The 27,571-nt window shown below is 47.6% G+C and overlaps 2 protein-coding genes across 22 annotated transcripts; one reads left to right on the top strand and one right to left on the bottom strand.

The window, feature by feature from the left end:
* Positions 1–2,877: 2,877 nt before the first annotated feature.
* TXNL4A (thioredoxin like 4A) lies at positions 2,878–27,383 on the bottom strand. 21 transcript variants are annotated; one of them, XR_002136183.2, is made up of 10 exons: positions 27,252–27,383; positions 26,657–26,829; positions 26,468–26,550; positions 24,427–24,496; positions 21,251–21,354; positions 16,667–16,877; positions 16,318–16,376; positions 15,962–16,150; positions 5,023–8,081; positions 2,878–4,758 (listed from the first exon to the last, which is right to left on the bottom strand). XR_002136183.2 is itself a non-coding variant. In XM_074339787.1 (7 exons), exons 2-6 carry the CDS (start codon positions 26,807–26,809, stop codon positions 16,706–16,708), a joined length of 582 nt encoding a protein of 193 aa, XP_074195888.1. In that variant the 5' UTR covers positions 26,810–26,829; positions 27,252–27,383; the 3' UTR covers positions 14,340–15,356; positions 16,667–16,705. The 21 variants fall into 21 exon arrangements, 7 of the variants coding, with proteins under 7 accessions (XP_074195888.1, XP_074195887.1, XP_074195886.1 ...); XR_002136182.2 differs by having other exon boundaries at positions 16,318–16,391; positions 27,252–27,382; XR_002136172.2 differs by having other exon boundaries at positions 15,962–16,376.
* HSBP1L1 (heat shock factor binding protein 1 like 1) lies at positions 3,587–6,736 on the top strand. Its single transcript, XM_074339774.1, has 4 exons — positions 3,587–3,605; positions 4,134–4,372; positions 5,398–5,464; positions 6,438–6,736. Exons 1-4 carry the CDS (start codon positions 3,587–3,589, stop codon positions 6,734–6,736), a joined length of 624 nt encoding a protein of 207 aa, XP_074195875.1.
* Positions 27,384–27,571: the final 188 nt, after the last annotated feature.

Raw genomic sequence — 27,571 nt, 5'->3', positions numbered from 1 at the left:
ATAGTGGGTGTGAAGTAATATCTGGCGGTTTTGATTTGCATTTCCCTAATGACTAGTTATGTTGAGCATCTTTGCATGAGCTTGTTGGCTGTTTGTGTATGTTCTTTGGAGAGATGTCTATTCAAGTCCTTTGCACACTTTTAATCAGGTTCTTGAGTTTTAGGAGTCCTCCATGCATTCTGGATACCAATCCCGTATCAAATATATGACGTGCAAGTATTTTCTCCTGTTTCGTGGGTTGCCTTTCATTCTGTTGATAGTGCCCTTTGATGTCTGAAGGCTTTGAATTTGGATAAAGTACAACTCACCTATGTTTTGTCCTTTGTTGCCTGTGCCTTTGGTGTCATATCCAAGAAACATTGCTAAATTCATTATCATGAAGTTGTCCCCCTATGTTTTCTTCTAAGAGTTTTATGGGTTTAGTCTTCCATTTAGGTCTGACTCTTCCGCACTGATTTTTGTATGTGGTGTTAGGTAAGGGCCCAACTTCACTTGTGGCATGTGGATATCCAGTGTGGGGAAGATGTACTTTTATGCCAAAGAAAACAAGTCATGGTTTATAAAACAAACCATAACTTAGGGATGCGTGCCATCACCCCAGAGACCCAGATTCCTGAGCTGGAACAGATAGGTGTGGGTCCAGGGCTGTGTCCGTGCTCAAACACTGAAGGATCCCAGGTCCCTTAACATGTAACAGACAGCACAGGGGAGACCAGCCTGCACCTCCCTGCTCCGCTGGTTGAAGGCAGAGGCTGGGACAGGGTAGGAGGTGCTCCCTCAGGCTGCACCGTCCTGGCCCTGTCCTGTGGTGTCAGGCGGCCTGGTGAAGTCCGAGGCCTCAGGTGTACGATGGGCAACAGTATCGGCCTCCTGTGGGCTATTATGCAGATGAATACAGTAATGGAAATAGTATTAGTCCCTCTTCCAGCAACAGAATTTGGGTGCCCCCTTTTCATGCACCTTGTCCTATCTTCCCAGGTAAACTGAGCATACCTTTGTCTGTGCCCACTGTATCCTGTTAACATGTGCAGAGCACCTGGGAACTTTTAGCATTTGGGATCCCCCTACCCCCCCACCGGTGAGCCTTCCTGGCGCCCGCTTCTACCTGGCCCAGCTGTGCAGCTCCAGGGTTGTGCAGGGCATTCCTTGACATGGCCGTGGAAATGCATGTTCCTGGGCTCGGGAAGGGCCCTGGTGATGGAGATGCTGTGTCTTGGGCGCGGCATCTGGGACGTGTGTGCTGTTCTAAGCACCACACAGAGGCCATCCCACCTCCGTGACTTTTTCCTCTATTCCAGGCCACATCAAAGTCCTCGCCCTGCCCCACAGCCCCACTTCTGGAACTTCCTTTCCAACACCTCGTGGTACCACGGTCTCCTACCCTGCCTGCTCTCTCCCTTGGTGCCTGCGTGAGCCCCCACCTCACGCTGCCTCCTGCTCTCCCTGTTTTCCCAGCTCCGTGAGGGGACGGGTCCTGAGCCCGCTCCCCTCCCTGGGAGACCCGCCAGGCCTCATACTGGAGGGACTTCCTGTCCTGAGGCTCTGTCTCCGGGGGGTGGTCCTGGGCCAGCTCTATAGATCCACCTGGGGAGACCCCTGCGATCCTCCTAGACCTCCACTCTCTGAGCTGGGGATTGGGGCCTCGTTGTCACAACTTACTCTTACTTCCCCGCAGCCCGTTGGGTACACAGAGGCCAGGGACCCTGCTCAAGCTGTTCAGGAAGCTTGAACTCACAGACCACCTTTTGCATCTGTAGTCCAGGCTGCTGTGGCCGGGCCCTGCCTGCCCCCGTCGTCTGTAGTTACAAACAAGGAAAGCCGGGCCCTGCAGCGTGAGCCTGCACCAGGGCTGGCTCCCTGCGGGAGCCCCTGCCACCTCCCCTCCTAAGTCAGCCTCCGCTGGCTCCTGGAGTCAGAAGTGCCCAGAACCCGCGGCCTGCCCTGCGTGAAGGGGTGAGACTGCCGCGTGGTTTCTAGAAAGCTGTCTGGTTCCACAAGGAAACCAGCCCTGAGCTCAGCCCACGAGGTGGGTCCCGTCGTGAGGCAACCACCCCCAGGCACAGTAAAGGCATTCCAGGACGCCCCTGCGATGCGACGCGGTGCGGTGCGGTGCACCATGCCCCGCACCTCCCACCTCCAGACACTAGAACATTCTCCCGGGAACCTGGAGGGGCTTCAGCAGGCTGGCTTTTTTTTTTTTTTTAAATTATTATTATTTTATTAGTTTCAGGTGCACAAGACAAAGCAAAACTTAGACGTTTATCATTTATATCCCTCACACTGTGTGAAACACCCTCCCCCCATCCACTATCCCTCTGTACATTCCCCAAATTAATTTTCAAAACCCCATGGCCATCTTGTGGTTACCGACTATTTTCTAAACCTCTCACCTTCCCCTTATCCCCACCCCCCCGCAGGCTGGCTCTTTGAAATGACCCTTTGATTTCCCCTGCTTTTTCTGTAAATTTTTGAGTGGGTTCCGGTCCTCGAGACCCACGCGTTCTGCCTGAACGGCTTCCCGCTTCCATCCAGCAGGCTTTCCCTGGGCGTCTCTTCCCGCGGGCCCGCCAGGCGGGGGACGCTGGGACTGCCTTGCCGGGAGCTCTGCTGCCTCGCCCTCCTCCCTCCGGGCAGATGGCCTCCTGCCTCCTTCAGACAGAAAGCAGAAGCTGTCAGGCAGGATTCCTCACGGGGAACCATCCTTGAGGAGGAGCCGGGAACCTCAGCATGACCGCCCTGCCCCCCAAGTCCCTCTTCCTTAAGGAGCCCAGACAATGTCCCTCCCCCCACCCCGACCACTGCCGCGACCGTGGCAGGGGAAACAGGCAGGTGCTAAAAAGACAAGAAAGGTAGCAAAGTGGCCATCCTTTCCAAAAGTTATTGTTTTAACAGCTTTACTTAGATATAATTCACGTACCATAAAATCCACGCAGTTAAAGTGTACAATTCAATGGTTTTTAGTATATTCACAGGGTTGTGCAATCATCACCACCATCTAATTTTAGAGTATTTTTTGTCCTAAAGGAAACCCAACTACTCATCAGTCTCTCCCACAGATGCAGCAACCACCACTCCTCCTGTCTACAGACTCCCCAGTTCTGGCCATTTCCTAGCAATGGAACCCTACAGCGTGTGGCCTTTTATGGCCACTCTTCACTGAGCATCTGTTCCCAAGGTCATCCCACGGCAGGAGTGAGCGTCACTCCTTGTGGCTGAGACTCCATCCACACCAATTCTGCTCAGGCAAATTCTGTTGATGGACACTTGGGTGGGTCCCTCCTCCTCTGCCCGTTGTGATGCTGCTGGGAATCTGTGTGCACGTTCCTGTGTGGTCACTTGCCGTTTCTCTTGAGTAGACAAACACCTAAAGGTGGGATTGGGGTTGTGTGTATGTTTAACTTTTTGTGGAGCTGCCAGGCTGTTCTCCACTGGCTGCATGGCTTCCCGTTCCTACCAGCAGTGAGTGAGGCTCCAGCTCTGTCACCTCCTGGCCAACACTTGTTGTCAGTCATTTGATCCTAGCCACTGCAGTGGGTGTGGAATGGGATCTTAAGCATGGCTTTGATTCGCATTCTCCTGACTAACCATGTTGGGCGTCTTTGCAGGTGTGGCAGTTTCACAAACACATGTGCTGTTGCTCAGCTGAGCCCCCAGAACACTGGGGTGACCCAGACACACAGCCCTGCCCCACAGAGTTTCCAGTCCACAGGGGTACAAAACAGGTGCCTGGGGACCACCCACGAAGTGACCCGTGAGGCCCCATCCACATGGGCCTAAAGGGCACAGGAAGGAGGGAGAAGGAAAGTCTTCCTTCCGATCAGGAGAGGTGACAACGTGGCATAAAAACGGATGGAATGTAGGTACCGAGAGTACAAGATGGTGCCAGGGGCCGAGGACTTAGTGTATAGCGGGGACAGATGGGAAACGCTGTGGGTGCAGGTGGTGACAGCCGCACAACACTGAATGTGCTTACCGCCCAGCCGTGCGTTTAACAATGGTTAAGACGGGCCATTTGTATGTCGTGTATATTTAACAATTATTATAGTAAAGATCGCTCTTTATCACGTCCCATGCAATGAAACAAAGGAAATCAGCGCTGCGACAGCACTCAGACCACGGCCTTGTCCCGGCAGACGACAATGACAATGACCGTCAGAATGAAGACTTCAGCTCCCGGCCTCGCCCCGCCCAGGAATTCCCGGTCGCACCGAAGTTCTTGGCGCTCCCAGCGTCGGTGTCAGTCACTCCCCTCGCAGGCGGCTCACGGGGACCGCGGGATCCACCCGATGCGCCCGGGTCCCTCTGTCGGCCCAGGGTCCACACGGACGCACGGGGACCGGAAGCCCCGGGCGGGGACGCGCTGCGGGACGCGGTGAGTGGGGACCCCCGCCCGCCTCCGCCTCCCTCCTCGCCCTCCGGCTGCTGGAAAGGGGACTGGGGGGCGGAATGCGTGCGGTGGGCGCCCAGCTGCGGGCGGGAGCTGGACCCCATAACCGAAGGCGCCCAGAAAAGCGCGCCCCCTGCCCCGCGGGAAAACAGCCCCGTGGCGCCGCCAGCCACCCTCCCGCAGGCCGAGAGCAGACAAGTAGTGACCGGGAAGCCACATGTAAAGGCTGGATCCTTTGGCAGGTGTTGTAGACTTGAACCGACGTTTTCCTGAGAAAGGTGCCTGAAGAGAAAGCCGCTGACAGAGGGCAGCAAATCTTCACGAAACGCACTTTCTGGATGACTCCCGCATCCGCATCCGCATCCGCATCTCTAAAATGGAGAGGGTGCTGGCTTGTGAGGAGGGTTACACAGTAAACAGTCTGAGATTCCATTTGTAAACCCAGCAGCATGTCCGTGTGGCCTGCCCTCCCCAACAGCAGGGACATCTGTGGTAAGCGCCTGGCCTGGGCAGGCCTCCCAGCTAATGAGTCCCCCAGGGCAAGGGGGCAGAGGCCCACCCGTCCATGAGCTGTGTGTCGGCCCCACGGAGAACGCTCTGAGGAACCCAAGGTTAAGAAGATTTCTGCGCGTTACCTTAAGACATTCGCTAGTTCTAGAGCTTCTGTGAGGCTCTGGTCAGTCTGAGTTGGCGTCTGTGTGCTGTGAGGTAGGGGCCAGGCCTGCTTCTGTAGTCATGCATTTGGCCCTCTCAGTGTGCCAGCCCTGCTGGTGGAGAAGGCTTTCCTTAATATGACATCGAGGGTTAACAACAAAATTCAAATACATGCTTATCTTGTTCTACATATTAAAAAAGAACGAGAGAGAGAGAAAAGGCTCCCCTTATCTTTTGAATGGAAGTCTTGGCACCTTGTCAGAAATCTGTATAAATGGATGGTTCTAGTCCATGATGCTCAAAAAGCCCCACATCGAGAGTAAATATTCAGTTGTTTTATGGTTCATTTTTTTCAGGCAGAAAATCTATTCCAGGAACTTCAAGAACATTTTCAAGCTCTGACTGCAACACTAAGCCTCAGAAATACCCTTTTCTATCTTCTAGCAAATACTGGGATGCTTTTGGACTGTCAAATCATCCTGGAGTGTCTTTTTGGTGGATAATTATTGGCCTAGGATTTCCTGGTGTTTCCATACGTGGCTTTACGTGGCATCCTGATGTATGAATTACTACTCACAGGTAACTGCTTCCTGCGCGACTGGCCGTGCAGGGCATTTTGTACAGCAAGGACAAGCACGAGCACACACTGCGCGGTGTCACCCAATGGGACTTTTCCATCAAGCCCTAAATAAATCTGGGCTTTCAGAAAGCCACAGACGTGACACAGAAGTTCTCCAACACAGGGCGCTGTACACGGCTCTCCCCACCTTTATTGTATTTTCTTTTATAACTTGAGCAGTTCACTGTTTTGTTAAGACATGAATTCAAACGTAATTAGAAAAGAATGTTTGTGTCGTTTGAGCAAATCCAGACAAGGGTAGCGTCACTCTGCCCTAAGACTTGAGCTCACGTCACGTCACACAATTAAATTCATTCCTTAAAAGCTATGTGTAAAGTATTAACCATTAACTTGGAATTTCTGGTTCTGTAGATGGGTTCTCACAGGGAAACATAGATTCTCAAAAATGATAAAATTAAGCTGAGTTCATTTCCATTGTATTTACATATTCATTAGAGTTTGGTTAAAGATATAAACATACCAGACTACCTTTTACCCCTGAATCTGTGTCCAGCCAAGAGGAGCCAAGTTTTCAGAACTGAGCTCACAGTTCAAAGGTTAAAGACACTACAAAAACCTCAGGGAAGCATTTGTGGACCTTCAGGTGTTAGTTTGTGCCACGGTCTCCGGAATCTCCTGACTCCCTCATGTCGCAAGTCGAACTGCTGGGGCCTTGGGTCAGGTCCCAAGATGAGCAGGCATGATTTGAAGCAGGGCCCTTGGGGCTTTCTGGCGAGCAGCTCTGCACTCCATGTGCAGCTGTCCTTAATGTGGAACTAGAAGAAATGGGGATTCATAACGGGAACTTACAGAAGAATACCAGTGACTTAATGGTGCAAGCGGGGACCAACACTTCTGGTCATGAGCAAGCGGCAAGGCTGCCGCCATTCTTGTCAGGAGACAGAGAAGCTCACTTTCTGCAGTTTGTGACTCTTTCATCTTGGAGAATGCAGTCCCATATTTGTCCACTGCGAATCACTGCCTCTGTGCTACATGGAAACTTTAGGAATAATGAAAGTCCTTCTCAAATGCTCTTTTCCAAATACACCAACCTTCAAAAGTGCACTTTTAACTGAAAAAACTATTATTTAAAAATTGGATTTTATTGAAGTACTTTTTAACCTCACCCTTCAAATTAGTCTTTAGTCAAAACACAAATCATGATGAGTTAGAGATTGGGGATTATAATGAGCAGTTTCTGTTTGAGACAATATGTTCATGGAACCATTTAAAGAAGACACTTGTGCGTTTGAGAGTGGTCTGGAGGGTCCCACCGGGCCCCCCCACAAAGCAAGCATCTCTTTTCCAGTGGAATTTTGCACTTAATCTTAAAGATGCAAATAAATACTTAGCTTCAGGTCTCAGGCTGGATTCATGTCCATGTATCGTGTACGGATATACAAACTTAAGACACGTATCCTTTTTTTTACCAGCATGATATTCTGACTGTTGAGCGTGCTTTAGTTGAACAATTAGATGCTTTTGTTTTCCCATTTTTTTGACAATTGTTACCCTAAGTCAGCTGGCCAATTATCCATATTTATTCTGGTAAATTGGAGCGGGTGCACCTACCAGAGTGTACCTACCAGGGTGCATCTGGTAGTCCAGTAAAAAAGACAACAGTACCCTGTGTCCTGCTACACACAAGCTGGAAAACACAGGGGTGGGCACTCTGAAATTCTGTCCCTAGGGGGAAAATACCACTTCCCATACCCAGGCTGTATGAGGCAGGGCCCACTTGCCCATCTGTCCTCCCTGGGCACTATGGCCGCCACCCTCTGAGGACTGGTTGGTGATAAGCCAGGGCCTGAGGGCAGGGACCAGTGGGCCGCATCTTGGCACACTGCCAGGCATGGGATGGTGGTGCAGTAAGTCCCTTCCCTTTATCGCCCAACCCTTACTCCATCTGGCTGTTTTAATTTTGGTCAAATTCCATGAAATATTAGGCGTCAACCTCAACGGTACGAAACCTCACTTTTTTTATGCAGATACAGCCATTATTTAAAGCAGCATGGGAGAAGTTCAGCTATCTGAAAGTTTTTTTATAGGCTGTTAATATCTTTTAAGTTAAAAGAAAGGCCTAAGTTTACGTGTGTGCCTGTGTGTGACGCTAGGTCAGGCTTGTGCCTGGATTTCAGGGGACTCTGCTAGCCCCCTCCACTGGTGTGTCTATTTGTGGGAGGAGGGTCCATGACATCAAGTTAAAAGTACTGCTCTGTATTCTGAAAGGTGTGGCACTTTGTCAGTCTCCACATTAAACCATACCTGTAACCCCTTGCCCGCGTTTAGTTCAGCATAGACAGCCACGTTGTCACCCAGTGTGCTCTCCCATCGCCAGTGACGTTAGTCAGGTGATGGGATGTTGACACAAAGCTCACTGTTCACTCACCTTGATCTTGAGTCCACGTCAACTCCATCTGACTGAAATGAAAATCATAAAACATTTATTTTTCTATTTACTGAATTTTTCCTATACAAAAACGTTTTAGTAATTACAGGAAACATAGTACAATTATTGAAAGCTTGGATTCCACTTTACTTAACTGTGCATTAATTGGTATATAAGTCAATCGTTACCTCTTTTCCAATTTTTTTCTTATAGACCTGAAGACAGCAGATCAGTCACTTGAAAATGTGATAAAATAAAAAGTGTACTTTTTGAGTAATAATCTACATGACCTGAGTTCTGATGTTTAGTATTTAACTTAAAAATTCATTTTAATAAAATGAACAGCTAAAAGAACAAAGGCAATGGGGAGCAGTTGGTTAGCTCAGTTGGTTAGAGCAAGGTGCCCTTAACAAGGTTGCAGTTTCGATCCCCACATGGGCCACATGTGGAGCTGCGCCCTCCACAACTAGATTGAAACAACTATTTGACTTGGAGCTGATGAGTCCTGGAAAACCACACTTAAAATAAATTTTTTTTTAAAGTTAAGGAAAAAAGAACAAAGGCAATGTCTTAAGAGTGTAATCTAGAAGGCAATTAACCACTGAAGACATACCATGTTTCCCCAAAAATAAGACTTGGTCTTACATTAAGTTTTGCTCCAAAAGATGCCTTAGGGCTTATGTTCAGGGGACGTCATCCTGAAAAATGATGCTAGGGCTTATTTTCCGGTTGGGTCTTATTTTGGGGGAAACCTGGTAGCAGTTAAACGGCAGCGTGTTTCCATGCACACCTAATTCTCGTAAATCATGGAGGAAAAGTACAAGCTCTATGAGGTCGAAATCTCTTTCTGAATCAAATTCTGCAAAGATCTCTTTTAACAAGATCATAATCAGTTTTCTGATAGAAGTTGCTTTTTAAATGACTGCATTCCAACTCCACATTTCCAGTTGCACAGTTTTGGGAAAGACTCACTTTAATCTGTCCAATTTAACATCTTGACAGCAGTGTTCTCCAAACCAAATGAAAACCAGGAAGGCAGGTGACCCAGGAGCTCCATGTTTACTTCCGGGGTCACCTTCACAGTCCCACCCTGGGGAGGTAGTTAGCAATCAGGTCTTTGTAGGTTATGTAGAAATGTCTCTCTCCAAGCCAGAGTAAAATAAACTCGATCACCTAAAAATGGGGGCAGTTATAGGCTCTCATTGTAAACAAATAACATTATTCCTGCATATAAAACAAATCATACTGTTCATTCAAAAGTCAAAGTCAACCATAATTACATAGTTTAGAATTAACCACTGTCAACATTTTTCTCTGCGTATTGTTTATAATCTAATATCCTGTTCTTTTCGCATCATAAATTTTTTTCCTAGATGAAAATTTCATACACAGTTTTCTATGACTGAGAGTCTATCGTATGTCTAATAATTTATAAAATAATTTTTATTGGGTAATATTGGGGAACAGTGTGTTTTTCCAGGACCTCATAAACTCTATGTCAAGTCATTGTTTTTCAATCTATTTGGGGGTTGCAGCTCAGCTCCAAGTCATGTTGTTATTTTCAATCTACCTGTGGAGGGCGCAGCTCACTGGCCCATGTGGGAATCAAACCAGTGACCTTCGTGTTATGAGCACTGTGCTCTAACCACTGTGCCAACTGGCCACCCATATGTTTAATAATTTAACCATTCCCTTCAATATTTCTTGGACACTGAGTCATTTCCCACTTTCTTCTATTATAAATAATCTATAATGAACATTCTCATCCATGAATTCCCTTTGCACAGTTCATTAGGCTCAGAGTAGGTCAAGAACATTTAGCCAAATGCATCTAAGAAAGGAAGTGTCATTTTATACTCCCAACAGTGATGCATGTATTTCGTCATCCAAAATTTTTTAATTACATCATTTAAATTCAATATTCTTGGTGATTTAAAATCATGATAGTGAAACTGGAGGCCAGTCAAGATTAGGGCTCGTGCTGCCTGCGCCACTTAGCCAATAGATAGACACAGGAGTTGGGTAGTAGAATAAGCATTTATTATCAGAGCACCGGTGTAACACCTTCAAAAACTGCCTGAACGTTCTCAGACCAGCCTGGGATATTTAAGAGAAAATCTGGGCATTCCTTCAGACGCCACATGATGGTTATGGGGGTCTGCATGGAGCCTTCCCTCAGGTGATGTGGCTCTCCTTTGTGGTCATCAACCCAGGAGCAGTGATGACAGTAACTCGGAAAAAATGCTAGGCCAGAGATTGTGATCAGTAAGCGTGGAGTATTTTTTTTTTTTTAAGATTTTATTGAGGAAGGGGAACAGGACTTTATTGAGGAACAGTGTGTGCTTCCAGGACTCTCTTCCAAGTCAAGTTGTTGTGCTTTCAATCTTAGTTATGGAGGGCGCAGCTCAGCTCCAGGTCCAGTTGCTGTTGATAGTTGCAGGGGGCGCAGCCCACCATCTCTTGCGGGAGTCGAACAGGCAACCTTGTGGTCCAACCATCTGAGCCATCCGGGAGCTCAGCGGCAACTCAGCTCAGGGTGCCGTGTTCAATCTTAGTTGCAGGGTGCAGAGCCCACCATCCCTTGTGGGACTCGAGGAATTGAACTGGCAACCTTGTGGTTGAGAGCCCACTGGTCCATGTGGGAATCGAACCAGCAGCCTTCAGAGTTAGGAGCACGGAGCTCTAACTGCCTGAGCCACAGACACTTCTGATGGCGGCAAACTACTGCTTGAGCAAGGTTGATCAAGGTGTCCACTTGTACACATTTTTTTGGCACCCCTGGTATATTTGAATTGAAGAAAACCAAATAGATCTGAGTTGTCATGAACACATAGAACAGTTTAAAACCCAGGGTTTTTAAGAAGTAGAGAAGAAAGTTTCTATTAGTTATTAACTAAAATGAAAACATTGATACTGTCAAAAATATGCTAATTTCTTTCTAGAGAAAGTTCCAAGCTGATCCCCTTTTATAGGCTGACATTTAATATATCAATTATTCCCTGAAACCTTTGAAGAGATTATTTGACATTGTATGATCATGCCTGTTTCAATATCTTTCTGACATTTTTATAATTGATTGCTATTTCCCCGCACCCTTTACATATATTTAAGTCAGGATGTTTCCATAGGAATAGAGGGGAAGTGATATATTTACATTTGTTTAAACTTTCCTTCTACCCTACAGTACATTTATATACTTCAGTAGAAAGTGGTTTATTCATAGAATACGTAAATAAAATGGAGTTACTTCAATATCAAATACTATATTTATATACCTGTAACTTAAAACTCGTCTAACACAAGTTATGAAACTTAGGAAAAGCTTAGTAAAGAGTCGAATGTGTAAGGCAGAAGTTCTGGGTGCAATTGTCTGAAGTCTTAAATCCTCACACGTGACTTCCTTTCTTTACAAACCTGGTCTCTTGCCTGATCTAGCCCCACAGACTTTTAACTCCCCAAATCTCCTTTTAGCTCCTCTAAGCTGGGTCCAGAAAGATGTTTTCAGAACTGCACCTCGCTCCCTCCCGTAGCACGGCCACCCTGCGCTGTGCGACCCCTCCCCCAACTGCGCCCAGCCCCACCAGCTCCCCCATCGGGGCTGTGTCCCCACAGGGCCCCTTCTGGAAGGGGGCCCCACACCCGCCCAGTTACCTCTTTTTATGTCTGATCTCAGCTTGGAAATAGTTTCCGCAGAGCCCTTCCCTGGGTCGACGTCTGGTCACTCTTTCTATACGATGTCACAGCACTCTACTTGCCAACTGTCACAGTCATGCTTGTATGTGATCAATTGTCCCCATAAAGTGCCACCGGATGGATTCTGCTCACCATTGTGTACCCAGTGCTGGCACCATCCCTGGGGCACAGGAGCTACGCAAACATTTTTTTTTTGAATGAAAATTTGAAGTTTCAGGACACCCTGCAGTCTTATGTCTGATGCTTTTTGCCCATGAAGATGAGTGAGCTGGACCCCTTTACTGAACAAGGAGACTCAGGGCCAGAGGGAGGACTAACTGCAGTGACTGGGAGACAGCATGTCACTCACCTGAGCCTGCACAGCAGCAGTCCCACTAAGGCACCGTCGGTGTTCTCTGCTTAGCTTTTGATGATAAATGTAAAAATGCCACAAGAATGCTAGGATCCGGTGATTTCTCAAAGCGATTCATAAAAATGCTGCATGAAACACTATTCAAGATGGCACCCATATAAAGCAAGCCATCCCAAGGTCTCCATTCTGATTTTCGAGACCTCAGTCTTTCTCAGTTAGCATCTGAGCTTCAAGGTAAGACACCTGGTGAGGCCATAAGTACACCTGTCCGTTAGCTGATCAACCTGAGACACCTGACTGGGTGTGGGTTTTGGAAACACCAGTGAGGCTGTTTTAGGGTGGTTGTGGGCGTGGGTGCTTGGACCCTGTGGGTGTCACCTCCTTCCTGCGTGGCTCAGGTGCCCCGCCCCACTGCACACGCTGTTGCTGGGTGTTGTAATGTGTGGGCTCCTTGTTTTGAATGTCTGAAAGCGGCCTGTAGGATACACCCAGTATCCTTCCCCAGCAGCAGGCCACTTGTCTGCTGCGTGTGTCACCCTCTGAATTACCTACTTTCCGTTCGACTAACGTTTCCAAATAACGCTCCGATGAACGAACGCGCCTGCGCCTCCTGTGTGTGCCGGGTCTCTGGGGTACTGGGTCACTTACTGGTTTCCTGGATGTGCTCTCTACCTCCTGTTGCCTCTGTCAGGGGAAGGACTCCTTCCTGGACTTGGCCTAAAAGCCATCCTGGGAAGGACGGGAGACAGATCCTGCAGGGCTCGGAGCCGGGGTGTCCACAGGCTTGGCCACTAGTTAATGCCAACTTAAAGTGACACAGGACAGCAATGATCTGGCCTAGGCTGGGGTTCATGCTCTCTGCAACCAGCTGTGCAACCTAAGCCTATTTCCTTCTCTGCAAACTGCCCAGCAGGTGGGTGGAAGGATTTGAGAAAATGGCTTGTGAATCACTTAGTTCAGGGCGAGGCAGACAACAGATACATTATAATGAGATGTAAACTTGGAATGAGGAGACCCACTCATAATAAATTCATCTATATTGCAGTCTATAAGCTGCAATATATTCAACTACACAGCACCAGTGAAAAGACACTTATTCAAGTCAGATGTGAAGGAACTTACTACAACTTATCAATACAGCAATTTTACAATATGAATTAAATTTACAAATGTGGAGTGTATTTTTTTTAACAGCTAATAAAACTTTATCAGTAAGAGATGTAGTTCATATGCCACACAATTCATCCAGTTAAAGCTTGCAAGTCAGTGGTTTATGGTACAGTCACTGATATGTAAACCATCACCAAGATCAATTTCAAGAAGAAATCCTGTACCCAGCAGCTATCACCTCCTTGCCTCCCTGCCCGTCTTAAGCAACCACTCATCTGCTTTGTCTCTATGGACGTGCCTGTTCTGGACACTTCACGTCAGTGGAATCATACTGTGTGTGTTGACTAGCTTCTCTCACACACTCTCGTGTTTTCAAGCTTCATCATGTTGTAGCCTCATTTCTTCAGACTGGATAATATTCCATCGTATGGATGGAGCATATTTTGTTTCCTTTCAGCAGCTGATGGACATGTCGGTTGGTTGTTCACCGATTTGAGCTCTTTTAACGCTGACATACGTGTTCGTGTCCAAGTGTTTGTGTGGACGTGTGTGTTCAGTTCTCTTGACATGGCATGTACCTACGAGTGACATGACTGGGTCACATGGTAACTGTTTTACTTTTGGAGGAACTACGAAGCTGGTTCCCAAAGTGACTGCAGCGTTTTCCCTTCCCACCAGCAGTCAGGGCTCCAGCTTCTCCAGGTCCCTGCCTCTGAGTCTATGCACACCCTCCTGTGTCACATCTCCTGATTTTGACTTGTATTTCCTTGGTGATAATGACAGTGACACTCTTTTCATATGGTTATTGGCATTTATCTTTAAGAAATGTCAGAAGCATAACATTGACTATTATATGCCAGGTCCTCACGAGTTGGTATCTCATTGTTTGTAAACGCCAAAATTTTAAAATGAGATCAAACTGCAGATATGCAGTTGAATTTTAAATCCATTTAAAACCACACCCCCATTTGTATTTGTTGGTTTCAATCTATGGGAAGTACGCCTCATGTGTCAAAGACGAGCAATCAAGGTGACCAGGGCAGTGAGCACGTTCACGCACTGTTCTGAGTGGTCCGGACACGTCAATCACAACAGACACAATATTGCTGAACAAAAAAACTCTCCTGGCTAAAAATTTTTTTTTTTTTAAAGAAAGGCTTTATTGAGCCACAGGGTAGCCAGAAATAGACCAGGTCCTGGGTTGTGTAGTCTAAACCACCAGCAGAGCAGTGAGCCTGGGGGGAGAAGACAAGCATACCTGCAGTCCTGGAGTTGGGGGGCGCTTTTATACATTGTTTTGGCGAAGGAAGAAGTTGTTTTGAAAGAACTTACACTGGCTACCTACAGATAAGGGGTGGGGGAGAGGCAGGGAGCAGCCCTGCGATCGATGCAGTCTGAAGGAAACATTTTAGACTCTTCATTAGTTCCAGACAATGTCCAGAACGTCCATGTGTATGCAGGATGCAGTGATGTCCAGCGGTCGGCGGCTAGACACCTGGGGTTGATTCAAAGCTCCAACACACACATTCGGAATGGGAGTGGTCTTCTGCCAGCAGGCCCAGCTGTGAACTGGTCACCTATGCTTCTCTCTTGCTCTCACTGTGGGCGCTGTGAGTTAATTTAGAACATCTCAGACTTTCTCTCCGGTGACTATCACCCCTTCACTCCGAAGATGGAGCTCCAAGAGGCCGCTTGCCCGAGGTTCTGAGTAGGTGGCAGAGGTGGGCTCTGGAACCAAGCATGTGCCCCCATCCTAAGCCTCGCACACACGCTCTGCACCATCTGTGCAGAGATGTGCTCTGAAGACACCCACAGCCACCGCCCTGCTGCAGGGCTAGATTCAGAAGAGAAACCTGAGGGGCCGGCCTGGTGGCTCAGGCGGTTAGAGCTCCATGCTCCTAACTCTGAAGGCTGCCGGTTCGATTCCCACATGGGCCAGTGGGGTCTCAACCACAAGGTTGCCAGTTCAATCCCTCGAGTCCCGCAAGGGATGGTGGGCTCTGCCCCCTGCAACTAAGATTGAACACGGCATCTTGAGCTGAGCTGCCTCCCGGATGGCTCAGTTGTTGGTTGGAGTGCGTTCTGTCAACCACAAGGTTGCCAGTTCAATTCCTCGACTCCTGCAAGGGATGGTGGGCAGCGCCCCCTGCAACTAAAATTGAACATGGCACCTTGAGCTGAGCTGCCGCTGAGCTCCTGGATGGCTCAGTTGGTTGGAGCGTGTCCTCTCAACCACAAGGTTGCCGGTTCGACTCCCGCAAGGGATGGAGGGCTGTGCCCCCTGCAACTAGCAACGGCAACTGGACCTGCAGCTGAGCTGCGCCCTCCACAACTAAGACTGAAAGGACAACAACTTGAAGCTGAACAGCACCCTCCACAACTAAGATTGAAAGGACAACAACTTGACTTGGAAAAAAGTCCTGGAAGCACACACTGTTCCCCAATAAAGTCCTGTTCCCCTTCCCCAATAAAATCTTTAAAAAAAAAAAAGAAAAAGAAAAAAAGAAGAGAAACCTAAGATTGATAAGGAAACTACTGCATGAAGCACACTGTATACAGAGAACAGACACATTCTTAGGAATGAAGAAAAAGCTCTTACTCTTTACATTTTAAAGGCTACAAAAATCATTATTTTATTTCACTGTTTTTACAACAGAAGAATGAAACATTTTTCCCTATGTGTGTACTCTTTCTGAATTCAAGCCTTTGGATTCTGTTTTGGGTTGAATTGTGCATGACCTCAGAATGTGAGCTTACTTGGAGATGGGGCTGCTGCACACATAATTGGTTAAGACGAGGTCACATTGGAGTCAAGTGGCCGTCATCCAACGACTGGGTCCTTACTAGAGGGGAAATCTGGACAGACCCACAGCAAAAGGCCACGTGAAGGAGAGGCATCCACACGCCAGTGCCGAAGCTGCTGAAACTGCCAGACACCTACAGGAGCTGGAAGATGGGCAGGGAACACACGCCTGGCTCGGACTTCCCGTGTCCAGGCCTGTGGGACAGATTCTGCTAAGGCACCCAGGCCGTGGTACTTGTTACAGCAGCCCCAGGAAACTCAGAGTCCCACTGCCATGTGTGCAAAACAGAGTGGCCCACAGGACACATACCTGAACTTCACTCCGATGGTAACGGTAAGAGTTGAGGTTCGACTTCCCAAATCAGTAATCTATACATCCAGGTTCTTAAGAAACAAATGATTAGGACTGTTCCAATCATCATGTGTTTTATTTACTTCAGCGTAGTATTTACAGATAGTTGCTAATATAAAAATACAGTGGCCAGGCCGACTCCAAGTTGAGGCTCTGTGCCCCATACTGCAAAGGGCCTCCAGCCCCGTGGGCTTACTGTTCTTCAAACCCTTTAAATAGTTCAGAATATTCCCACGTGGAACTGAGTCTACAACACACACACCCAGCCTGGGCAAGCTCAGTATTTGTCGGGAGGAGGGCTCAGTACCTGTTGGGACAAGGGCTCAGGAGCTGTTGGGACGAAAGCCTAGTATCTGTACTTCGTGGAGTAGTCCTTGGGAGATACGACCAGGCCACGACCCTTCCTGGCGCCTCGGTAAACAGTTTCGATGATGTCGATCATCTCCTGCTTGTCTTCCATGGCCCAGTTGATCTTGTTGTTGTTTCCAGTCCCCAGGTCAATCATGATGTGCTTGTTCCTACAAAGAGGAAACAGGGTCAACAGGCATGGATAGCCAGTGTCCCCACTGTTACGAGCACCTGTCAGAAATCACCTCAGACTTGGGTCTTTTTTCCCTCTCCTTTTTAAAGGAGGGCGCAGCTCACAGTGGCCCATGCAGGGATCAAACCAGCAACCGTGGTGTTATCAGCATCACGCTCTAACCAACTGAGCTAACCGGCCGCCCCTACCTCAGACTTGGACTTGCCACTTCCTGATGGTTCCTTCAACCACAAACACAGTAAGTCATCTCATCTCCGAATCTGACACACTCAGCAAACAATGGCAAGGCAAAGCCACAGAAAGGGACGCCTGATTTCCCTGACAAGTGTGGGGACGCTGGCTTGGCCAGCATTAGGAACTGGACAGTGGACCCGCGTCCTGTCGGCAGTCACCCCAAAGGAGTGCAGAGGCCAGTGATCACCCAGTGATGGAACGCGGAGTTCTTTCAAAACCAACTCCTAACTGAGGCCCGGTGACAGCACTGGTGCCCTTCAAACAGGGCATCATTGAAGGAATAAAGAGTACATGTAAAACCTTCAAAAAATCATTTGAGACAAGGACACACACAATTAAGAGGCTACACCATGATTTAGGAGACTAGAAAAGAGCCTAAATACTATTTTAAAAAACACTCAATGGACTATCCACCAGCCTTCCTGTATGCGTCAGCGTTTCCCTAGGACAAGTATCCTACAATGAAACTCCAGGGTTAGTCGCCTGGAAAGCCAAATTGTTTCCCAGGGGGTTGCACTCATTTACCTGAAAAAAGCAACGTATGAGTTTTTCATGATGCTCTTGTGAGTACTGAATGTAAGTTTTATTAAAAGTCCTACTTATAGTGAAATTACTGGTTGTGAATATGATTAGTATGTCTGTTCAGGAAGCAGACGATTCTTCACAGGAGGCTAATTTTACAGGTGCACTTTATAGAATGAAGCTTTGAACGCTTGTGCCTGCGCACTCATCTTCCTGGGCTGTTCGAGATGATTTTATTGCCTGAAGACTTCACGGCACAAATTCGGACACGTGGTTTTGGTCCACCATCCCACGGCAAGCGCTCCATCCTGAAGCCCCCGCTGTGGCCTCCTGTCAGCCAGTCAAGCGTCAACAGACAAACTTGATGTCACTTCTGCTGCTAACCTTCACCCCCAGGACAAGCTTCCAAGTCCTCACACTGGCCAGGACCCAGGGACCTGCCCCACCCCTGCCTTTTTATGCCTCCTGCAGCCCTTCACGCATGTCCCCCCACCTTCCTGCAGGTCCCCACACAGCATGCCGTCTGTACCTCTGCCCCTGGGGGAGTGCTTACACGTGGCTCACCCCACACTCCCCGCTGCCCTGTCTGGCCTGGTGTCTTGTCTGTAACTACCTGTCCTCTGCCCTCTCCCTGCTTCCCTGGGCTGACAGATTCCGCTGAGTCCATCAGATGAAGTTCTGTGACAGCAGGAACCCTAATGTCCCAGCACTGGACCATAAAACCTGGCAGGACTCAGCGTACACACCGGTGGACAAGTTAACTGGCATGCTGACACTGCTTGTCTTAGAATTGGGGGTCGCAGACAGGAGGTTTCTACCCTTTCATGAGGGCAGCCCCAGCCCCCAAACCAAGACAGCACCTCCTGCCCTTGGCTGGCCATGTGCAGTGGGGGCAGAACCCTGGACAGACCTCACAAATCCCACCTGAAGGATGGGGGAAGAGTAAGAGGAGCATGAAGAAAACGCCCCGACTGCCGTGAGTAGTCTGTTAGTGGCAGCCTCGGATCTAAGACCACCACCGATGATGGCTCGGGAGGAAGTGGGGAACGCATCAGTGGGAATGGAGGAAGGGGTCCTTAATGGTGGTAGAGTGTCAGCGATACCGTCCTGCAACTGGTGGAAAGCAGGAGTCGTAAGTGATAAACTCGAACATTTAGCTGAGGAAATGTGAAGCGAAGCTTTGAGGATGCCACCTGGTTTCTTGTTGCTTACAGTAAAATGAGAAACAAGCTGGTTTACAAAATGCAACAGAAAAAGAATAAATTCTCAGACTCTCCAGATAGCAAAAGATGCTGAAATCCACAAATGGCTGCTGGACATGTGGCACAGAGAAAAGGAAGAGGCCACACAACCTTCTGCTAAAACCCACAACAGACCTGTCAGGCAGAGGAAAGGTGTGCATCATGCATGTTCCCCAGGAAGCCACTGTCACACAGCGGGCGTCCTTGATGCCCAGGACAGAAATACTGCTGGCTCAGCCTGAGAGGACAGAGCATACAGTGAAAGGAGCTGATGAAACCCCAAATGCTGTTGGCAGGAAGCAGGCTGAGAAATGACCCAGCTGCAAACACCTTTCACGAAGAAGGCAGGAAAACCAGGTTAGAACCCTCTCGGGGCGGGTGTCGGCCAGGAGCCCAGCCTGGCACCAGACCCCTACCCTCCAGCCCCTCCTGAACCCAGACCTGTTTCCTATGCCTGCCCCACACTGCATTCTGGGAGAATTGGGAACACAGGTAAGGAGGGGGGTCCGGGAGCTGTGCTTGTGGGTCCATACCGATTCTGCACATGGGTGGCAGAGGGCAGTCTGCAGTAGGTAAAACCCTTAAACCCCAGGATTTCCCCATCTTAACCTCTGAGACTGACATGGTGAGACCGTTCCATTACACTTCACAGGGATCCTGCAGATGTCCCTAAGGTTACTAATCAATCGACTTTAAAGTAAGGAGGTGGGCCAGCCTGGTGGCTCAGGCGGTTAGAGCTCCATGCTCCTAACTCTGAAGGCTGCCAGTTCGATTCCCACATGGGCCAGTGGGCTCTCAACCACAAGGTTACCAGTTCAATTCCTTGAGTCCCTGAAGGGATGGTGGGCAGCGCCCCCTGCAACTAAGATTGAACACGGCACCTTGAGCTGAGCTGCCTCCTGGATGTCTTAGTTGTTGGTTGGAGCGTGTCGCCTCAACCACAAGGTTGCCGGTTCGACTCCCGCAAGGGATGGTGGGCTGTGCCCCCTGCAACTAGCAACGGCAACTGGACCTGGAGCTAAGCTGCGCCTTCCACAACTAAGACTGAAAGGGCAACAACTTGACTTGGAAAAAGTCCTAGAAGTACACACTGTTCCCCAATAAAGTCCTGTTCCCCTTCCCCAATAAAATCTTTTAAAAAAAAAAAAAAAGCTAAGGAGGTAATCCTGGATTACTTGGGTGAGTCTAATCTAATCACACAAGCCCTCTAAAAGCAGAATAGGAAGTTGAAGACTGTGTGAAAAGAACTTAACCTGCCACTGAGGGCTTCAGAGATGGAGGGGCCTCTAGGAGCAGAGAGGAGCCCCAGCGACAGCCAGCGAGGACGAGGCCTCAGACCCACGACCTCCAGCCAGTGAATTCAGCCAACCACCTGAGTGAGCCCAGTGGCTTCCTCCTGGACCGACAGCCCAGGCCTTGTGACATGGAGACCCTGACAACCCACTGAGCCTGCCCGGGCTTGGCCCTCAGAACCTGGAGCGCATCCAAGTCCGTGCTAGTTTGTTACATGGAGTGTAAAGCTAACACACTCCTTGTGCAGGCCACCCGACCTTCCTTCGCAGCAGAGCTCGGCCTTTAGTGAGTCTCCTACCGCCAGTGTTGCTGTTCACTGATTCAGTGGTAACAGTACGGAATTTTGACAAGCATAACAATGTCAAATAGTGATTTCTTTGTAAATTAAACCTCCACAACAGAATTATCTTTTTACTCGTGATGTTACTTAACTTTATTCTATAAGTACCACCAAGTGTATAGGCCATCTGCACCCGACGCTTGTGTACTGGCCAGTGTCCACCCCATGTTTTCCTTTGACGCAAAGCCCGTAAGTCAAGGATACAAATTAATCTAAGGCAAGTAGGGAAATTCTATTCTTCATTCCAGTAACTGATTAATGAGAGTCTGCAACAGAAAGCTTTAGCTGATAAAATAACCTTGTACTTATAAGCAAAGAAATTAAGTACAGGTTTTCCTGTTGGGTAGCACAGAAGGGTGATAAACAGAGTTACTGATATCATATTTTAAAAGCGAGTTACTTTAAAACAGAAATTTTCATCAATAGATTACATTTAAAGGTATCTTAAATGTCAGTAAGAATGTCTGCTATTTAATTCACCTCAGGTACGTTTCTGGGCAGTTATTTCAAAAAGGTAATTTCTTACTAAGAAAATGCTAAAACTGGAACTGTTACTTTGAAAATTATTTAAAAGATAACCCTGATGGTCTGGTGATACAAGCTGTATGTGATATGACTACATAACTGACTTCCTTCTAAATAAAAGAATCTAAAGATATCTTGATTATATTAAATTTCCAGACCAACAATTTCAATTTAAATAACTTTAAGAAGACATACCTGAAGAAAAACATGACAGTACACGGGTCGTATAACTCATACATTTTGTTGAAGTCAGGTACTTCTGTAATATCCACAAGATAAATAACTGCAAAATTTTTAACCTAAAAGTAAAGATTGGAAAAAAAAAAAAGAAAAACCTAAAATCAATCAATTTTTCATTCTGTAAAAGCACATTCAAAAACAAAAACAACAATCTTTGTTGTGTATAACACAACAATTTGCCAACTAACTCTCCAACATTCATCCCAGTAAAGGTAATACACAGGAAAACAACACGCCAGGACCCTGAACTGGCTGTTCACACCTCACTTTACCATTTTTCAGAACAGCTACTTACACGAGCCCTGCAGAAAATGTCCAGATACATTATTCATGCTAATCTACGTGAATTTGAGCAACTTGCACTTTGACAGCTCCTTAATCACGCTTTAAAGAATGTCTTTAGAGATCACCCATACATCCCTCACTCACTTAGGTTTGAACTCTTGTAAATACTAACAGACTAGTACCCCAAATATAATATTGTATGTAAAATTTTCTTTAGTATTTTTTTCTTTAATTGCAAGTTCATCAAAGATTTAGAAAACTCTAAATAAAATCGCAACACAGAGATAATTGCTGTAAATGTTTTAGTATCTTTTCCCATTTTTTTCTGGTGTGAAGGCGGGGCCACCACCTTCGATGGCCCTAATCTCCTCTGGGCAGCTATGTACGGACGTCCCAATACAGAACCAACTGGCCTTCCTCTAACTCTGACCCCTCCCTGATTCTTTCCTCTGGAGAAGATGCCATTGGTTAGAGCTTCCTCCAGTGTGGGCTGTGAGGACCGACATGAAGCCTCCCACAAGGCCTGAACTGTTTCTCCTAAACATGTCACATCCATGAACGAACCTGCAGTGAACTAAAACCCCTGCGTATTTTTTTACGTAAAACTGAAATTAAGCTAGATATCTGTTCTCCCTTTAAGAAAATGTTCACTCGGAAAACATAGAAATGAAATTGAAAAATCACTCCTTTGTATCCAGCCCAATACTTTTCAAACAAATATATGTACTTTACAAAACATAAGACAGGCAAAATTAATCAGCAGTATGAGTGTGTTGAAGTGAAAAGTGGGGAAAGTTCCCTTTCCTCACATGCTTGCTGTGAGGACACTGTATACGTTGCTCTTCTCCAGCTGACATCACTACGTTTCCCCACGTTATTCCGTAAAGCTCTTAGGAAATCCTTTTTCATGGCCAAGTAATAGTCCACTCATTGGGGTGGACGTTCCCAGGCTAAAGCCCAATTTCCAAGACAGATGGCTGGTAGTGCCTGCATAGGACTTGTGCAGGACCACGTGGGGGGTCGTTTCCTAGCTGGCGCTGTGACTGACTGACCTTAGTGCTCAGAAAGAGGGTCAGCATTGGGCACTGTCACCGGACGCTGTGCTTGCCTCTCATTTCGCTGTGAATCATAGCAATGGTGTCATGGAGCATAAACCTTTGCCTCCCTAAGGGCAGGATGACTGGGAAAGATGACTGTTCATAAGGCTTTTCATATAATCCCAGGCCGCTTCCCAAAAGGATGGTACCAGTTTTACTCCCCTCTGATTATACAACTTTTACCACACCCCAACAATTAAATACACTTTTCGATGTGTCTGAAAAAACGACAGAGCACTGTTTTAACGTTTGTTTCTTTGAAGCTTACTGAACTACTGGAATTTCTTTTTTTCAAGTTCTTTGCCCATTTATACATGGGAGCCTTTTTAAAGGGCACTTTAAGCTTATTTGCATAAGACTTTCATATTTAAAACACACGTTGCCTACTATCTTTGCAGTAGTCCTAACTGGTGTTTGAATAGTAATTTTTAAACCAAGAACCACATGTAGAAATTTCATTCTATTATCAAGTTGTTTTTAACGTACACACTCTTTTGATCACCTACAATAGTGAATATCCTTTCCAATCCTGTTGTCTGCATATTCATAAGCACACGTTTTTTCTTCAGCAAGTCAGTGATTCAGCTATCCAGCAATCTCTCTGCATGCCACCAAATTGTCTCCAAGTCAGGTGACTCATGCAGACCACTAAGACAGGCCAGCACGTGATGCCAACCACCAGCCCACCTTTGTAGAGAGCTCCTCCACCAGCGAAGAATCCACCCGATACGCCAGAAAAAATGTTCTGGGCTGTCAATTGGCACAGTGTATTCTTCAAGAACTAATTATTACACTTGTAGGTAATTCATTTCAAATAAAAAAAACTGCATGGTAGTTATTTTCTAAAACTACTACGTGCCCTGATTAGCTCTACCTAGAGTAACTCTTGCAAATCTTGTGATGTGAGAGTAATAATAATGGTAGCTAATGATTACCAAATAGACTACTTGCTCTGTGACAGGAAGTGTTCTAGAAGCCTTTATATGAATTCTACCCTCACCGCTGCCCTGTGAGTTAGGCACTGGTACCCCTCCCTCCAAAGAGTAACATGCGGCGCAGGGACAATTATTTAAGGTCACACAGGTAGTCAGTGGCAGAATCCAGCTCGGTCTGTGCCTTAACCACCGCTCCATCCTGCCCCTCACAGCTTGCCACTAGCTGCAAAGTTCTTAGATCCAAAGACACAAATGCACAGTGGACCCGAACCGTGCACATTCTGCCGATTCCTGGCAGACCCCTCATGGACTGAGAAGCACCTCCTACTGGCTGACTTACTTCACAGGATGCTAAGACCAATCCTACATCATTCCTAGAGTTCCACACACACATTTGCCTTATATGTACCTTGATTAGAATGTACGATCCCGAGTTGACATTGTTTAGGTTCTGAATGTTTTAAACTATTCGTCTGGGCTTTTTAACACACAAAAATGAAACGTCCCACTTATTCTTACCCATTGTGGGACTTAGGTGACATAGAACTGTGACAAACTGTGCTCCTGCAAAATGGCAAGACAGCTCAGGGGTGCACGAAATAGCGTCTCTTCGAAGCTGTGCATAAAAAAAGCTGCTAAACAGGCTTTATTTGTTTCTATCACTCCACCAACCTCCAGACATCTGTCAAGTCTGGAAGCAACCTCCGTCTCAGGAAAGCTCAAATGAGTCCAGCCAGCCCTGGCAGGTCAAGTTCAATACACCACATTCCAGGAGAAACATCAGGTTCGGCCTCAACACTGAACTTTTACTCACTTCAGAACAGCTGGGGTATCCAAACGGGGCTCGTGACAAGGTGAGGAGGATCCCCCATTGTCTGCCATTTCTGCAGAGGGAGATTTTTAAACAGAGTTAAATTGTTCTTTACACTAAAGCCTTCGATTTCAAAAATTCCTGTTGAGCTTCCCCAGAGAGAGCTTCCAGAATTATTGTCTTATTTTGCCCTTATACTAAGAAGAAAATAAAACATTAATAGTCTTGGAATGCACTTCAAGTTTGCATTTTGAACTGCATATTATAATACAGTATTAAAAGGTTATTAAAATAAAAACCCAAATTTTTGGACAAAAGAAAAAGAGTAACTTCAACACCAAACAAAAATACTCTAAGTGAGCCCAATTAAAACTGTCCTGATCAACAGGTTCAAAACAAAAAAAAAAACCAAGTGTGTTTACTACTGACAAGGCGATTCAGTGTGTAACCGACAGAAAGGGATTAGAAAAGAACAACTCTGGTGAAAGTCCCTGAACACTTACATTAACTCACAAAATCTGCCTCCTAGCTAAGAGCATCTTGCTGAGTTTTGCTCAGACAGGAAGAGCCAACCAACCCTCAGGTTTCCAGCCATCCTAGCCTCGTGCTGAGGGCAGCAGGATCAGACATCACCTGGTGGTTATGCCGCCACCTGTGAGGCAGAATCGAGAACACACACCCTGAGTTATTTCAAAGTCAACAAGCTAATGATTTGCTTATTGGAGAAGTGCTTGGTCGTCTTCACTGAAGTCAGCAGTAGCTGCCCTTGACCTCTACAGCTTAAATAATGACTAAATGACTCCCTGGTACCACCTGACTCATGACCTCTGACCCCAACTGGGAGGCCCCCTAGTGCAAGCCAACAGCCCTCTGCAGAGCTCCCCAGGCACCTCCTCAAGCTCCTGACTGTCTTGGTGTCCAAGAGGAAGAGGAGGGGATGGCTGATAAACGCAGCACTCCTACGCTAACCCTGACCTCTGTTGGAGGTTTTCTGAGAGTCACATCACAGTTCCCAAGGGAACTTCTTAATGACACAGTTTTGGGACCTCACCCCAGACCTACAGATTGAGAATCACTGTTATGCCATTTGGTAAGCAGTCCAAGTGGTACCTATGACATGGAAGCTGGTCCCTAAGGCTCACAATGCACCACCCACACCTCACTCTTCTACCAAACATGAGACAGTAAAAATTAGCAATGGCAGGTCAGATAGCTTTTCCTTTCTTAAATTCAAAATATATCCTTACATCTACTATTCACTCAAAGGTGTTATTTTAACCCAGCTTATTTTAGCATCTCCTAGTCCCATGAAAGACGTCTTCAGTGTTTCCACTTTTACTGTTCATTAAAATGAATGCCCTCTCAAATCATTTATAGATTAATAAGTTAATTATTTCACGAACACCCTAATATATTTGCCTTTTGTCCTCTTGCTACAATTGCAAAAATACAAATCAAAGCTAACTTAAAATCGCCACAAGGAAAGTATAAACAAAAGAATTAGATGCCTGGTTATACAATAGTGCCCTACAATTGCACTTTTATTGTCAGTAAATAAGCGCCACAGACAAACCAGTGTACTAATATTAAAAATTAGGACAACTAGCTCTAACAAAGCACAATTCCACTTTCTTCTACCAGGCCCTTCATGTAAATCACTCTAAGCTATAAATCAAGTGACTTACAAAGAGCATGGTGGGGTAAACAAAAGAAAAACGACAAAAAGAAAAAGAACAGGATTTATTATGCTATTAACATAAACGTTCTGCTTTATAAATCCAACAACTAAACATAGTCCCCCAAAAAGCACAATCCTTTTAAACTAAGCTATCTAAAATAAGCTCAATACCCTTGCCAAAGTCTGCAAATGTGTTTTGTTCATGGTGCTACAGATGTAAAGTCTGAAAATATCCCATCCCTAGGATTTATTAATTTATTTCAGGAGAAGGATCACGAACCTCTTTAACATTTGAAAATGTATGGAAACTTTTCCCAGAAAAAGACATATGCTTATTACGTACGATTTCAGCGAGCACATCCTCACCTCACAAGGTAAGAATCTGTCCGTGTATTAATCCTGCGTCTTCCCTTTATTTGGAGGCTGTGCCGCACATTAGAAATTAAGGCCTTAAGAATAAACATAGAATGCAGTTTTTAACCTCACTTTAAAATTTTCCTGCCAACTGGCAAGGCGGACGGTGGATCGCAACGTGAAGCCATGGGGCTGCGTTACCTTTTCCGCTATGCTGTACAGAACCTCGTCCATTTTCATGCACGTGGGGTCCCAATCGTGTCCAAACCGAATGACGACGACTCGGTCTTCTTCCGAAAGGATGGCCTGATCCACCTGCCAGCCGTTGTGCAAGTGCGGGAGCATGTACGACATCCTGGCGACTGAACTGGCCCCTGCGCGAGAGGAACTCGGTGGACGAGCTTCTTCCGCCTCAGCCACAGCGCGCGGCGCTGGCGGGGGCTGCCGCACCGCTCCCCACAGACCCGGGCCCCGCTCCCCGCCGGGCCCCGATCCCACGCGGGGCCCCGATCCCCCGCCGGACCCCGCTCCCCACCCGGCCCGGCCCACACGCCCAGCCCAGCTCCCCACAGACCCGGGCCCCGCTCCCCGCCGGGCCCCGATCCCACGCGGGGCCCCGCTCTCCACCCGGCCCGGACCACACGCCCAGCCCAACTCCCCGCCGAACCCGCTCCCCGCCGGGCCCCGATCCCACGCCGGCCCCGATCACCGCCGAATCCGACCCACGCACGGCCGCGATCCCCGCCGAACCCACTTCCCGCGGAACCCCGCTCCCTCCACCTCGGCTCGCACGCACCTCCCGCGAAGCGGTCAACCCCGGCGCCGACGCGCACTGACGTGCACGTGCGCGCCTGCCGAGCGTGCGTCCGCCGTGCGTGCCTGTCGTGCGTGCGCGTGTCCGCGGCTGGGAGGCTTTGCGCTGGGTTGTGGTGGTTGCCGAGAGTTTTGCTGCGAGGGATGGCGGCGGTGGGCTGTCAGACCTGTTGTCTGTCCGGTCAGAGCGTCGGAGAGCCCGGGCTTCCCCGCGATGCCCCCGCGACCGGGCAGGAGGCGGCGCTGAAGTGAGAGGACTCCGTGAGCCCCGCGGAGGCGGGGGACGGAGAGGACGCGGGCCGT

This window comes from Rhinolophus sinicus, linkage group LG09 (genome assembly GCF_036562045.2).
Source record: "Rhinolophus sinicus isolate RSC01 linkage group LG09, ASM3656204v1, whole genome shotgun sequence".
NCBI lineage: Eukaryota > Metazoa > Chordata > Mammalia > Chiroptera > Rhinolophidae > Rhinolophus > Rhinolophus sinicus.
The sequence above is the reverse complement of the archived record's forward strand: the minus strand, read 5'-3'. Positions and strand labels throughout refer to the sequence as shown.